The sequence below is a fragment of the Salvelinus fontinalis genome, chromosome 4 (assembly GCF_029448725.1).
Source record: "Salvelinus fontinalis isolate EN_2023a chromosome 4, ASM2944872v1, whole genome shotgun sequence".
Taxonomy (NCBI): Eukaryota; Metazoa; Chordata; class Actinopteri; order Salmoniformes; family Salmonidae; genus Salvelinus; species Salvelinus fontinalis.
In genome coordinates, this window is record NC_074668.1 from 60,002,263 (window position 1) to 60,018,206 (window position 15,944).

The 15,944-nt window shown below is 42.6% G+C and overlaps 1 protein-coding gene across 3 annotated transcripts in view; it reads left to right on the forward strand.

Annotated features, from left to right (window-relative positions):
- LOC129854099 (protein kinase C and casein kinase II substrate protein 3-like) overlaps window positions 1–14,393 on the forward strand; it is a 33,081-nt gene extending 18,688 nt beyond the window's left edge. For 2 of the 3 annotated variants that reach the window (XM_055920791.1, XM_055920790.1), the window contains 8 exons: window positions 1,523–1,679; window positions 1,969–2,204; window positions 5,025–5,180; window positions 7,982–8,157; window positions 9,063–9,183; window positions 10,366–10,499; window positions 11,494–11,654; window positions 13,117–14,393. In XM_055920791.1, the coding sequence (XP_055776766.1) occupies window positions 1,523–1,679; window positions 1,969–2,204; window positions 5,025–5,180; window positions 7,982–8,157; window positions 9,063–9,183; window positions 10,366–10,499; window positions 11,494–11,654; window positions 13,117–13,232 (1,257 nt within the window). In that variant the 3' untranslated portion in view covers window positions 13,233–14,393. The remainder of the gene's footprint in view (window positions 1–1,522; window positions 1,680–1,968; window positions 2,205–5,024; window positions 5,181–7,981; window positions 8,158–9,062; window positions 9,184–10,365; window positions 10,500–11,493; window positions 11,655–13,116) is intronic. The other variant, XM_055920792.1, reaches the window with a different exon arrangement.
- Window positions 14,394–15,944: the final 1,551 nt, after the last annotated feature.

Genomic DNA, 15,944 nt, shown 5'->3' on the forward strand with positions numbered 1-15,944 from the left:
CAGGCAGCCTTCCATCGTTTTCATGGAGGGCTCCTTTTCAGGAGAAACACTACAGGGCAACACTCGTAATGAGTCCCTGCTGATTTATACATTTCCATGTCCTGGCTGTTAGAGGTTCCTCATCCCATTGGCTCCTCTTCTCCCCCACCTCATCAGGCATGCCCCATCAAGTTATCACTTGCTCCGAGGAAAACTAGCAGCAGTCGTCACCTGCTCTGTGCATCGAAGAGTTCAGTGGTTGGTTATGTGATGTAATATGTCTCTCTCCCTGGTGTCATGACTATCCTGACAGTGGATCGAAAGACTCATCACCTAGGCAAATGTTTGAAGACAGCCAGACCCCCTCTCTCCCACAGAGGAGTGGAAGGGGGGCTGTGCTGGTCTTGACACCTTAACACTGGGTCGTACATTTTAGAGAGAGCTTTCTCTTTCTTGCCCTGCAGTATTGGGAAAGAAATCTCTTTGTCAACAGCAGACCTTTGCCGCCAAAAATTCTAACGGCCATAGAATGAACTTTGGAACAATATTCATAAGATAGGAATGTTAAGAATGGATCCGTGGGGATCTAAAGAATAATCCTGTGATATGGTTTATTATTTTGTGATGGTATGACAAAGTAACTGACTCTGAAAGTGTACGCATCCTATGTATCAAGTTTACATCTAAATGTTGTATAAAATGTAGCGGTCCTGCTGCTGGGTTGTTGCCCTCCTACGGCCTCCTCCACGTCTCCTGATGTACTGGCCTGTCTCCTGGCAGCGCCTCCATGCTCTGGACACTACGCTGACAGACACAATAAACCTTTTTGCCACAGCTCGCATTGATGTGCCATCCTGGATGAACTGCACTACCTGAGCCACTTGTGTGGGTTGTAGACTCCGTCTCATGCTACCACTAGAGTGAGAGCACCGCCAGCATTCAAACGTGACCAAAACATCAGCCAGGAAGCATAGGAACTGAGAAGTGGTGTGTGGTCACCACCTGCAGAACCATTCCTTTTGTGGGGGTGTCTTACTAATTGCCTATAATTTCCACCTTTTGTCTATTCCATTTGCACAACAGCATGTGAAATTTATTGTCAATCAGTGTTGCTTCCTAAGTGGACAGAAGTGTGATTGACTTGGAGTTACATTGTGTTGTTTAAGTGTTCCCTTTATTTTTTTGAGCAGTGTATATATATATTTCATTTCTAATCCGAATGAGACTGCTAAGAATTCTGGTTACGGTGAGCGTAGTTTCCAAATGTATGTACGGTAAGTTGACGCTGTCTTTCTCCACCCCCTTTCCATTGTGTAACAAGCCATCATATCGTGTATGTGTATTCTGTGTTATTATTTAGTTAGTAAATAAATAAAAAGCCAATTTGTGTTTTGCTGAATCATCACTAAGGTTGGGGTTATTGCAGATATCAAGGAGTATGCAACGTTCCGAATGAGACTGATATGCGGTAATAATGATTAAGTGACTGTTCTCCATATGTAGCAGATCTTTCTTACGCAAGTGTGTGTCCATCTTTACTTAGCCGGGGCACTACAAGAGGACAGTGAAGCGTATCGACGATGGACACAAGCTGTGCAACGAGCTAGTCGGCTGCTTCGCAGAGCGGGCCAAGATTGAGAAGGGCTATTCCCAGCAGCTGAGTGACTGGGCCAGGAAGTGGAGGGGCGTGGTGGAGAAAGGTGAGTTGGCCTGGTAGTGGAGGGACTCATTTGCCGTGGCCACCCCCAAAAGAGCCTGTAGTAAAGCTCATATACTGCCTCAACATTTATCTCATTCTCACCCTGTCAGTGACTAGAACATAAAACGGATATGACACGCCTTCCCAAAAATATAGGTCATCATTTACTGGTTGATAATGTCTTCACTCTCATCAAATGACTTGGAGCCAAGTGTTATTCGAGTGAAATGTGTCCATTAACCCTGTGAAGGGTGCCCATTATCCGAAATATGTCCATTACCCCCCTGAAGGGCCTCAGTATGGCACCCTGGAGAAGGCGTGGCATGCCTTCATGAATGCTGCTGATAGGCTGAGTGAGATCCACATGGAGCTGAAGGAGCACCTGGCTGTGGAGGACAGCGAGAAGATCCGTAACTGGCAGAAAGATGCCTTCCACAAGCAGATGATCGGAGGCTTCCGGGAGACAAAGGATGCAGATGAAGGATTCCGCAAGGCACAGAAACCCTGGGTCCGGAAACTGAAAGACGTGAGCGTTGCTCTTTATTTTTTTTACCAGTTTAATATTTAGACATCAACCCTGAATGACCAATAATAGGTTAGTAGTATACATTGTGTTTTAGTATTGTTTGGTATTTTATTAGGATCCCCATTAGCTGTTGTGAAAGCAGAAGCCACTCTTCCTGGGGTCCACACACAACTTAACATGACATAATACAGAACATTAATGTTGCTAGTCTTGTGTGGCTCAGTTGGTAAAACATGAATCTTGCAACGCCAGATTTGTAGGTTTGATTCCCACGGGATACCAGTATGAAAAATGTATGCATTTGCCACCGTAATTTACGCTGGATAAGAGCAGCTGCTAAATGACTTAAAATGTAACAATATACAAGAAAAGCTCAAGGACAGAACTACATGCATTGTAAAATGGCACACAGCCTACATACACTATATATACAAAAGTATGTGGACACCCATTCAAATTAGTAGATTTGGCAATTTTGGTCACACCTATGTGTATAAAAGGGAGCACACATCCATGCAATCTCCATAGACAAACATTGGCAGTAGAATGGCCTTACTGGAGAGCTCATTGACTTTCAATGTGGCACCGTCATAGGATGCCAACTTTCCAACAAGTCAAATGTCTGCCCTGCTAGAGCTGCCCCGGTCAACTGTAAGTGGTGTTATTGTGAAGTGGAAACGGCTTAGCCGCGTAGAAATAGGCATACAACGGCCTCCCGGGTGGCGCAGTGGTCTAAGGCACTGCATCGCAGTGCTAGCTGTGCCACCAGAGATTCTGGATTCGAGTCCAGGCTCTGTTGTACCTGGCCGCGACCGGGAGGCCCATGGGGCGGCGCACAATTGGCCCTGCGTCCTCCGGGTTAGGGAGGGTTTGGCCGGCAGGGATATCCTTGTGTCATCGCGCACTAGCGACTCTTGTGGCGGGCCGGGCATAGTGCACGCTGACCAGGTCGCTAGGTGTACGGTGTTTCCTCTGACACATTGGTGCAGCTGGCTTCCGGGTTGGATGTGCATTGTGTCAAGAAGCAGAGCGGCTTGGTTGTGTTTCGGAGGACGCATGGCTCTTGACCTTCGCCTCTCCCGAGTCCGTATGGGAGTTGCAGCGATGACACAAGACTGTAACTGCTACCAATTGGATACGATGAAATTGGGGAGAAAAAAATAGTCAAATAACAAAAGAAATGGGCACACAAGCTCACAGAACAAGAACGTTGAGTGCTGAAGTGCATAAAAATTGTCTGTCCTCGGTTGCAACGCTCACTACGGAGTTCCGAACTGCCTCTGGAAGCAACGTCAGCGCAATAACTGTTTGTTGGGAGCTTAATGAAATGGGTTTCCATGGCAGAGCAGACCCTGACCCAAGCTTAAGATCACTATGCGCAAAGCCAAGCAAGTGTCGGCTGGAGTGGTGTAAAGCTGTGATGTAAAGCTCGCTGCCACTTGGACTCTGGAGTAATGGAAACGCGTTCTCTGGAGGGATGAATCACACTTCACCATCTGGCAGTCGGACAGATGAATCTGGGTTTGGCGGATGCCAGGAGAACACCCCAATGCATAGTACCAACTGTAAAGTTTGGGGGAGGAGGAATAATGGTCTGGGGCTGTTTTTCATGCTTCTGGCTAGGCCCCTTAGTTGCAGGGAAGGGAAATCTTAACGCTACGATCTAGACAATTCTTTGCTTCCAACTTTGTGGCAACAGTTTGTGCCCCCGTGCACAAAGCAAGGTCCGTACAGATATGGGTTGTCAAGATCGGTGTGTGGATGAACTTAACTGGCCTGCACAGAGCCCTGACCTCAACCCCATCGAACACCTTTGGGATGAATTGAAACGCCTACTGCAAGCCAGGCCTAATTGCCCAACATCAGTGGCCAACCTAATGCTCTTGTGGCTGAAAGGAAGCAAGTCCCCGCAGCAATGTTCCAACTTCTAGTAGAAAGCCTTCCCAGAAGAGTGGAGGCTGCTGTTGCAGCAAAGGGGGGACCAACTCCATATTAATGTCTGTGATTTTGGATTGAGATGTTTGAAGATCAAGTGTCCACATAGTTCTGGTCATGTAGTGTATCAATACATAAACACAAAATATCTGGGTCAAATAGGGAGGAGGCGTTGTGCCGTGAGGTGTTGCTTTATCTGTTTTCTGAAACAAGGATTGCTGTTAATTTGAGGAATATGAGATGGGAGTTCCATGCAATAATGGCTCTATATACTACTGTACGCTTTGTTAAATTTGTTCTGGATTTGGGGACTGTGGAAAGACCCTTGGTGGCATGTCGGGTGGGCTAGGTGTGTGTCAGTTGACTATACAAACAATTTGGAATTTTCAACACATTGACTGCGTCACTTCTTTTTATAAGAAACAATCTCAACTCTTAGCCAAGAGAGACTGGTATGCATAGTATTTATATTATCCATCTGATTACAATGAAGAGCAAGACGTGCTGCTCTGTTCCCGGGCCCAGCTGCAGCTTAAATATGTCTGTCTTTGCAGCACTTGACCACATGACTGGACAACAATCAAGATAATACAAAATTACAGCCTGCAGGACTTGCTTTTTGCAGTACGGTGTCAAAGCAAAGCGTAATATTATTATGGACAGACCTCTCCCCATCTTTACAACCATAGAATCTATACGTTTTGACAATGACAGTTTACATTCTAAGGTAATGCCAAGTAATTTTGTCTCCTTGACTTGTTCAACAGCCACACTATTAATTATCAGATTTAGCTAAGGTCTAGAGCCTAGGGAATGATTTGTACCAAATACAATGTAGATGTGGGGTTGGCAATGATTGTAAATAGAGAAATTCCTCTGTCCAAGGTGGAGTCGTCTAAGAAGAGTTACCACCAGACCCGTAAGGAGGAGAAGACTGCTTTGACTCGCGAGACCCATGCCAAGGCTGACCCCACCAAGTCACCGGAAGAGGTCCGCAAATTTACAGACCGTGTCGAGAAATGCAACCAGGAATCAGAGAAGGTAGTGTAACTCCACCGATTATATGTGAACAATGAGTATTCAGCTAGGTCGTCATCAGTTTGCATTACGTTTATTTTAGTCAAGCGGCTTGTGAGGTCATTGAGGTGTTTTCTTACACGCTGTACTTCAGCTGGAATCCTGATACTTTTGGACCGACTGTTAACCCATGAACACAAGTGACAAGCCAAACTCTTGATCATTCAATATGTTATTTGTACCAGCCTTTTGGGCTCCCGAGTGGCGCAGCGGTCTATGGCACTGCATCTCCGTGCTAGAGGCATCACTACAGACACCCTGGTTCGAGTCCAGGCTTTATCACAACCGGCCGTGATTGGGAGTCCCATAGGGCGGTGCACAATTGGCCCAGCGTCGTCCGGGTTTGGCCAGTGTAGCCCGTCATTGTAAATAAGAATGTGTTCTTAACTGACTTGCCTAGTTAAATAAAGGTTACATATAGGATCAGCTAATTGTCCAGTCTAAATAGCGGATGTGTTGGCGGAATTGGTTCAGTGCAGTTACAGAGCTTTGTTTTAGTTGGTGTGCTGTCTAGAGGCAGCCTGTAGTCAAGTGTGAAATTGTGGGTGGGGAAGCACATACCGACGTGCCTTTTTTAAAAACATGACTGTTAGGCGTGCTAAGGCATGTCAGGTGGCAGCTTTGCAGCGACACGCATATGGACTGGCAGCTGTTTTTGACTGGCTGGATCTGTAGAGGCTGTTACTATTAGTCTCCCATGTCTAAACTATAATGAGCTGTAGGAAGTGCACAGTAAGGTCCCATTGATGTTGATATTGTAATCAAAGCTTTCCTATAAACAAAGCTCCACCTAATTTTAGAATGTAGGGATAATTTGTAATTTAGACAATAAATCCAGTTTTTCTGGATTTATGTCTGTTTACTTGCCCGCAGCTAATCTCTTGTGACTACACCCCATAATGGCTCTCTGTCTGCTCAGGGAGGGCAGGCTCTTTCTCTCAGATTACCAACATGCCAAACAACATTAGCTAGGTCAAAGCCAAGTGCTTCCTGGCATCTGACGTTTTTTTTTAAATATTTAAAATGGTATAACGGGACAACATATATATAAATGTACACTACCGTTTAAAAGTTTGGTATCACTTACAAATGAGCTTTTCTTTCAAAAGCAAGGTTTTTTTTGTCCATTTTAAAATAACATCAAATTGATCAGAAATACAGTGTAGACATTGTTAATGTTGTAAATGAATATTGTTACTGGAAATGGCAGATTTTTTAAATGGAATATCTACAGAGGTCCATTATCAGCAACCATCACTCCGGTGTTCCAAAGGCATGTTGTGTAAGCTAATCCAAGTTTATCATTTTAAAAGGCTAATTGATCATTAGAAAACCCTGTTTCAATTATGTTAGCACAGCTGAAAACTGTTGTCCTGATTTTAAAGAATAATAAAACTGGCCTTCAGACTACTTGAGTATCTGGAGCATCAGCATTTGTGGGTTCGATTACAGGCTTAAAATGGCTAGAAACAAAGAACTTTCTTCTGAAACTCGTCAGTCTATTCTTGTTCTGAGAAATGAAGGCTATTCCATGCGAGAAATTGACAAACTGAAGATCTTGTACAACGCTGTGTACTACTCCCTTCACAGAACAGCGCAAACTGTCTCTAACCAGAATAGAAAGAGGAGTGGGAGGCCCCGGTGCACAACTGAGCAAAGGACAAGTCCACTAGAGTGTCTAGTTTGAGAGACAGATGCCTCACAAATCCTCAACTGGCAGCTTCATTAAATATTACACACAACACCAGTCTCAAAGTCAACAGTGAAGAGGCGACTCCGGGATGCTGGCCATCTAGGCAGAGTTGCAAAGGAAAAAGCCATATTTCGGGCTGGCCAATAAAAAGAAAAGATTAAGATGGGGAAAAGAACACAGACACTGGACAGAGGAACTCTGCCTAGAAGGCCAGCATCCCGGAGTCGCCTCTTCACTGTTGACTTTGAGACTGGTGTTGTGTGTAATATTTAATGAAGCTGCCAGTTGAGGATTTGTGAGGCATCTGTCTCTCAAACTAGACACTCTAGTGGACTTGTCCTTTGCTCAGTTGTGCACCGGGGCCTCCCACTCCTCTTTCTATTCTGGTTAGAGACAGTTTGCGCTGTTCTGTGAAGGGAGTAGTACACAGCGTTGTACAAGATCTTCAGTTTGTCAATTTCTCGCATGGAATAGCCTTCATTTCTCAGAACAAGAATAGACTGAGTTTCAGAAGAAATATATTTGTTTCTGGCCATTTTGAGCCTGTAATCGAACCCACAAATGCTGACGCTCCAGATACTCAACTAGTCTAAAGAAGGACAGTTTTATTGCGTCTTTAATCAGGACAACAGTTTTCAGCTGTGCTAACATAATTGCAAAAGGGTTTTCTAATGATCAATTAGCATTTGAAAATGATAAACTTGGGTTAGCTAACACAACGTGCCATTGGAACACAGGAGTGATGGTTGCCGATAATGGGCCTTTGTATGCCTATGTAGATGTTACATAAAAAATCAGCCGTTTCCAGCTACAATTGTCATTTACAACATTAACAATGTCTACACTGTATTTCTGATCAATTTTACATTATTTTAATGGACAAAAAATGATGCTTCTTTCAAAAACAAGGACATTTCTAAGTGACCCCAGACTTTTGAACGGCAGTGTAAATGGCTAATGCGTTTCTATCGTTTACTCCCATTTTTTTGTTTTGCACGTAAAGATGGTGATGCTGTGATCTGTGTCGGATGCTAGAGGTCTAGTTAGTTGTGTGTCTGATTTTTAACTCCAGGCAAAGGAGCGCTATGAGAAGGCTTTGGAGGAGCTGAACCGCTGTAACCCACGCTATATGGAGGACATGGAGCAGGTGTTTGAGATCACCCAGGAGGCCGAGAAGAACAGGCTGTGCTTCTTCAAGGAGGTCCTGCTGGACATCCACAAACACATGGACCTCTCCAGCAAGGATGGGTATGACAATCACACATTCTGCTGACTAGTACCTCTACCCTTGTTCTGTGAAATATCTTGAGTGAAGTGAGGTAATCTTATTTATTATTTTTCTGGACACATCTATTAATGGTTTACAACGCATCTTGGTTCATAGATTTCTTTTTAAGAAATATATTTTCCATTTATCTTGAATTGGGCACTGGACATTTGCTATTTACAGGTATGATGAGACACGAGTCATGTTTTACAGTTGCATAGATTGATAAGATTGAACAGTAAACGTTGAGCGTGGGCATCTAATAGTGCAACTACTTTGTAGTATTAGCCTACATTTCTGTTCAACAGTATGTGTACACAATGAGTGAATGTTCAACTGCTGGTGTTGTCCATTAACTAGCAGTCTTTCATATCAGGTCCTTACTGTATTTAGACAAGGGCAAGGTGACCATGGCACTGTCGATGGTTGGGCTGAACAAATATTCAGTGGAATTTGGCCACATTCTTATAGCTTGGTATTACCAGAGATTGAGATAAACCTAGCAGAGTACAGTAAGAGTTGATCTATGGGTTTGACTGGATAAAGTCGACCAATCCCACAACAAAAACAACCTGTCACACATTCCAATAAAAGGCTAAATAAAATAAATGTTATGGTGGTTTCAAGTTTTATTTGTGGACCTCTGCAAATCCTCCCATTTTAAAAAATGGTTTGAAGTATTTTATGTTCCTATAATGAAATGGTTTTTGATCTGTGTGCTCTCTTTTTGCCACAGACCCCTGTTATCCTGTGTATTCATACCCAAGATGTTCACATTACATACTTGTCGTTAGTTTAACACGTGTGGATGCAATCTTACGCATTGACCACAGTATTGTGTGGAGAATGTGACTCCAGTGATTTAACAGAGGAATTTGTCGCTTAGATTCAAGGTCCTGTACCGTGACCTGGGCCAGACCATCACTGCAGCCAATGACAGCGAAGACCTGAGGTGGTGGAGAAACACCCATGGGCCTGGGATGAGCATGAACTGGCCACAGTTTGAGGTAAAGGACATTTGTCGGTCTAACCTTTTTTTTATGTAAACAATTTTCTATTGAATGAGGGCACATGAGTTACAATACAAATTGCATACCGTAAGCTTATAATAAATGTTGCCTGTGTTTGCTGATTTTCAAATAGTATATATGAAACCCAAATGATCTGGTAAAGAAACGTTGTAAAAGGTATTCACTGTTCATATAAATAAGAAATCTTCTCCATAGAGCCATATTGAGCTCTTGCTTGAACTGTTGGTAAATTCCCGAATGGGGATGACATTGAATGGGCCCTTGTGTGACAAGTGGACCTGAGTGGGTTCTGGAATGCTGGAGTGCTTTCATAGAGCTAAAGCCTGCTCTGACCACCCCACACACAGCCCAAGGTTTGTAAGCCAGCCCATTAAAACTGCTCCTCAGTCACCACCTTCACTCTACTGCATATGCAGGAGGCTGCAAAATGCCATTTTTCTGTTTTGTGGAAAATTACAGCTACTGTGAACAAAAAAATCCTCTACTTCATAATGATCAGTTTAAAGCTGGCGATAGCTGGCACACAGGAGAATGTTGATCTGGAAACCGGCGTTGGTTTCCAGTTCCAGGCAAAGCCACTGTGAAGCTTGTGGAGAGTGAGAACGAGGCAGCTCTCCCCTGTCTCCTTAGGAATCCTTTGGCATTCCCACTGGTTTCCCCGGACACAGGGGCCCTTTGTCCTGGCTGGGGAGCAGCACAGCTCTCTGTAGTGGCTCCAGCACTAGGCACAAGGCTTCAAAAGCGCTCTGGTTATTTAGTATCCTCCCAAAGATGATGCCTCAACATGTGACTGGCGAAACTGTACCCTCAGTTATCAGTTAACACCTGTTTATTGTCATTTTTTTTCTCCGCTTTTCATTGGATGGTGATTTTGGTTTAAATTACAGTTCTGTGAGGTGGCTGTTCTTTTGTGGTGTTTGGGTGTGGTTTTGATCGACTGCATTGATAAAACAAACTTTAAACACAACATGCCAGATTAATACAATAAATATTTCACTCAGTAAGTGTGAGAGATGTTCAAAATAAGCTATACTGTTTGGAAGAAGCATCTGTATGTGTGAGAACATGGGATGTTACCAGCTGGTGATAGTTAGAAAACATAAAATAGTTCCATGCTTTTTAAAGTGTCTTTTATTAACAGTCGTCTGTTTGTCCCAGGAGTGGTCCTCTGAGTCAAACCGCTCCATCTCCAACCAGAAGGCGAGGAACAGCCGGGCGGAGGACGTGGTCACCCTGACCAACATTGTCCCTTCGAGCGAGGAGGCACCCCAGACCCCTCAGGAGACCACCAGGTAACTGTGCTCTCGGGTCATTTGCAGGTCACAATCACAGTAGCTTCTGTACCAAATTAGTTGTTCAAATTTAGAGTTGACTCTTCGTCTGACTGCACCACTATTCATGACTTGTCTTCTCAGCTTTAGGGCACTTAACAATGTTAACATGTCATTCATCTTCTATAATACAATAGTTGCCTTGTGCATGGAGCAGGAAAGACTGGGAAAAATAGTTGTGGAGGACAGTATCTTGTTTTTCTGACTCACTGTCACCATGGGACAATGGATGTTTATGAGGAGTACATCATTTTTGTATTTGTAATAAAAATGAATGACTTTGGTACACGAGGCAGAGGTTTTATTTTTTGAAAACATGACAAAAGAAAGGATGACAGTTATTATTGTTTAACTCCCTGTTGGTTTGCTCCAGAGACGTATACTGTACCTCTGAGGTGTTTAGACTACAATTATTCCAGCTTTTGAAGAACTATTTGGCTTCTGCTACTGTATTTGTCTTGTGTTCTTAGTAACCATGGTCCCCCAAGGAGTTAACTTCCTGTATCCACAGAGAGCTGCAGCCTCTAATTAGTGTTTGTACTAGTGCTGAGTCAGAGGCCTTATGTCTTTTTTGCCTTTTTTTATTCTTGTGTTGCATATTCAGTTAACATACACCAGTCACAGATGTTCATCTGAGTGTGTGAGAACTGCGATCAAATGAAGGTATATTGATGTAGTGTCACCTTTCATAGAACTTGTTGGGGGGGGGGCTGTGGTCGCTACCACCCTCTGTTGGTTAGTTATTGCTACAGGGACATGAGAATACACGGCCCGTTTTATAAGACAATGTTTTGATTTCTGGTTTCAGCCTCCATGTGTAGTTTGGAAGAGAATATTACATGTTCAGTGTTTTCTTCATACCATCCTTGTATGACTACTCAAAGTAATAGATTTGTTTAGCGTTTTTTTGCCAAGGGATACTAACCCTCTGCCCCTTTTCCTTTCCTGTCAATAGAGGAGTTAAAGACTACTCATCAGACTGGTCTGACGAAGACATCCCCAAAAAGGTCATCGCTGCTAATGGGGTGGAGGAGGAAGAGAAGGTAGCAGGTGTACGAGTTAGAGCGTTGTATGATTACACTGGGCAGGAGGCGGATGAGCTGAGCTTTCAAGCAGGTATTAATCCCTACTAATGCTTATTAATGTCACCGGACATCGAGAGACACACACACACACACACACACACACTCGGACCAATGTATGCATGGCAGCCACAGCTCACTTTGGTCCTAATGCACACTTTGACTTGCTAAACTAGTGGCATGGATATTAATTCACCGTTTGTTCATTTGGTCTAGAAACGTGTTTAATTTTTTAAAAGAGAAACGGTAGGAGAATTCATACAAGTGTGATTTGCACAACATGAGCATCAGATTTGAAGACACTCTGCAGTGATATTATTTGTATCCTACCACTTACCTGATTTAGTTATGGAAAGGATATGTATCGTACAGGATCAGCCCTGGTTCCCTTTGGTCTGATTTTGTTTACACATATCCTTGATTATAATTATTTTATAGGATGTCCTGTTTGAAACATTACTGTATTTACAGCTTTGGGCGTAGTTACTCATCTTAATTCTGGATGTTTAACACTCAAAATAGCTATGGAACTAATAAGAAGGCAATGCATGTTGCCAAACTAAATGATTATCAAATAATCATTTTAAAACCCCTACAACTCGTCAACATTGCAGGTAAGTGTTGCAATTGATGGTCATGACGATTTATGTTTTGTGCAATGTGTGTGAATGAACCTTGAACTCAACCATACTTGTCATTTGTCAAGAGACTTCACAAAATTCAGTTATTTTATCCTAGATGGTTCCTGCCAGCTAAAAGGCACAGGGTAAAATTGTCCATTATTTTGATTAGCAGTTAATTCCCATGATCACGACGACCCTAGAGGACCCTTTGTTACGCCAGTGGAAATATAACTGCCGTTAAGGCAGTGCTAAGGCCCCTCTGATTGGTGGGGTCACACTCAAGTCTCCCTCCCAGTGGAGCTTAACCAGTCTAAACCCACATCAGAGCCCAGTCTAACTGGGAGCCAATGTCTGGGTCTATCTCCCAGATTAGTAGATATCTACACAGCGGGGGGTCGTACACCCTTGGATTTGGAGTGGATACTGGATAATAGGAGTTGAAGTCCCCATGAGGAGAGACCTTAGTAGACCTTAGTGCACTCTGGTCTTGCTTTTGGTCTACTTTAGTTCCAGTCTTGAGGGATCACAAAATGCCAAATCATTTGAGGCAGGGGTTAACGATACTTTGGAGGAATAAGCCCTCACACTGAGCTTTTGCTTTCTAGAAGAGCACCTCAGATTAAACTAAGAGGTGATATAGCTAGATGTCAATATTTTAGTCATTTCAACTATTTGGATATGGTGAGAACACGATTTACACAGGTAATTATGCTGCCACCTTATGGTGGTCCCTGTAACAAAACTGAGATTCAGATTCAGTACATTACAACAGGTGGTGTCTGTGGAATATTCTAGATATACATGGGACTGGGAGAAAGTGTGAGTTATTATTTAAGCATGGTCCGCTGTGCTTTCTGCTCTCTCATCACTCAGGTGACGAACTAATGAAGATGGGTGAGGAGGACGAGCAGGGCTGGTGCAAAGGGAAGCTGGCCAACGGAGAGGTGGGCCTTTACCCTGCTAACTACGTCCAGGTCGTCACATCCTGATGACCCGCCCCCTTCCTGGGCAATAATGCAGCCAATGGTACTACAGAGTACAGACATCATGAGAATTACTGACAGCAACACCAGCACAGCCAGTCCCCCCCCCCCCCCCCCTCCCCAGAAGACTGGATGTGCTTGGTGTTTTTGTTGCGACAGCTGTTGCTCTTCATTTCAAGTATAATGAAACAAGAATATTAAAAACTTAATTAAAAACGGATGTTTCCTTAACAAACTACTAGAGGATTAATAACAAGAATGGAGGTCATCATCCCATGGACTTTATCCTCAGTCTTTGTGAGAGACATAACCAGTACAGTGCCTGAAAGGATACCAGGGAAGGATGTTTGCAGAGCGCTCCTCTGCCATGTGATTGGCTGCACTCGGCAGTGGATTAGGCTGGGTGACGATGTGAGCGACCCCTGGAGGACAGGATAGTACATAGCAAGTCAACTGATCACGAGAATGCCTCTGCAAGGATGCAGAAATGATCTCTTCAGTTGTGCATCTCAACTTTTGACATTTCAGTAGCTTTCACTCAAAGCACAATTCACTTCCAAGTATTTATTAAGATGAGATGGTATGCACAGTTTTTCACCTGTTACTTGCAGTTTCTTTACGATATGTTGTGTACTTCACGTGTTTATTTTCCCGACTGTGTTTAGTATGTAGATATTTGTAATGGTATGTTCGGGGTAGTTAGTAGATTAAGGTTACAGTGCATTCAAACCCACATTGGTTTGCTGTGCACGCTTAGTTTTTTTTATTTTCAGTAAAATAGCCATACTTATGTGAGGTTAGGGATTTGAGAGTAATTCCATATCGCCTCTTTTGCTACAATTTTTTTATATTAAAATTTTTACCTACGGTCAGACTTATTTGCATTTTAATTTATTTTTCTTGTTTAAATCATTTTAAATATACTTTTTTTGCATATGAACTAAACCAACTAAACCAGGGAGAGGTAAGACTTGTCTAAGTTAGTTGATTTTAAACCTGTGGGACGAAGTGAGATGCAAGGTGTGTGTACAGCTATGAGACTGTTTTGAGGGCAATGGAAATATTTCTGTCTCCACGGCTCTGCGCTCACTGTGAACATGGTTTTACATGAAACTTCTGTAACAAGCTAATCTATGTACAATTCAGAAATTAAACGTTTGAATCAAATCCCGATCCACCAGCTGAATTATTTTCACTTCTCGTCCTATGAGGATAATCAGGAAGTATTGTTGAATGGATTCTTATGCTTGGAAATCATCTTATGTCTGGAGATGAATATAAAATGTGTCTTATGAAATTAATATCACAAATTTTCTCATTACGTATCTTAAGGTTACTTTTTAAGACCGGTGTCGAGCCATGCATTGGTGAACCATGCCCAGTGAGAAACATAATGGTGATTTTACTGTAAACCAGTGAACAAACAAGCCATAAAATTACTCCAGTATATATCTGTCACATGAGAATAACAATATTGGAACTTCCTGGATATTATTCTGCACATTTCTAGGAGGTAGTAAATCTAAATTTGCACTGATAACATGACCTTCAAGCCCTGGCATTCCCAGGAGTGGTGTACGGAACCATTTCTATAGAATACATTTCCTTCATTGTAGTGACTGAGTTGCTTTGCAGTAACATTGGACTTGGGTGTTAGTTTGATGAACCAAAACATGAGAACAAGACGGCTTTGTAAACAGTAATGATTGTTATTGTATGTAAATGAATTGCGAAATCATTTTATTGTAAGGGATGTATGTGGTGAAGTTGATGTTTGAACGTTAAAGTTGAAAAACTTGAATATAAATGTAAAAATAGTGTAAACCGCATTTAACTAAACCATCGTTTTCATACATACACTGAGTATACGCAATGTTAACACCTGTTCTTTCCATGAGACTAACCAGGTGATGTTAAATCCACTCAAGTGTAGTTGAAGGGGAGGAGACAGGTTAAAGAAGGATTTTTAAGCCTTGAGACAATTGAGACCTGGATTGTGAATGTGTGCCATTGAGGGTGAATGGGCAAGACAATGTTAGTGATTTTGAACGAGGTATGGTAGTAGGTGCCAGGCGCACCGGTTTGTGTTAACAGCTGCAACGCTCAACAGTTTCCCATGTGTATCAAGAATGGTCCACCACCCAAAGGACATCCAGCCAACTTGACACAACTGTGGCAAGCATTGGAGTCAACATGGGCCAGCATCCCTGTGCAACACTTTCGACACCTTGTAGAGTCCACGTCCACAACAAATTGAGGCTGTTCTGAGGGCAAAGGTATAACTGATATTTAGTATACTTGGTGTACATGGAAATTTAGAGAAAAGTTATTGTTTTGGAGCATATCTGCAGACCTTTCTATTTTGGCTGCACGTGTTCAAGTCTGAGAAGAGTGTTGATTTATAAAGTGTCATAAATCTTCGTCTTGAATTGCCTATGTTATCTAAATCAAAAAGCAGGATGTAGTTATGGTTTTGCTATGTTTATTCCATAACCAAAACATTGATATTTTCAAAATTGTTTCATTTGAAGCATCTATTTATGAAATGAATTATGGATTATGGCGTTGACTCCAGAGACCTGGGTCAAATACCTATCTTTGAGGTGCACCTGATTTAGCTTGGAGTTTGCAATGTCGGTACTATTTCATTGGAACTTTTCTTCATGGCAAAAATGTATCAAGCAGTCAATTATTTTAACGTATTTGACAATTGTATTT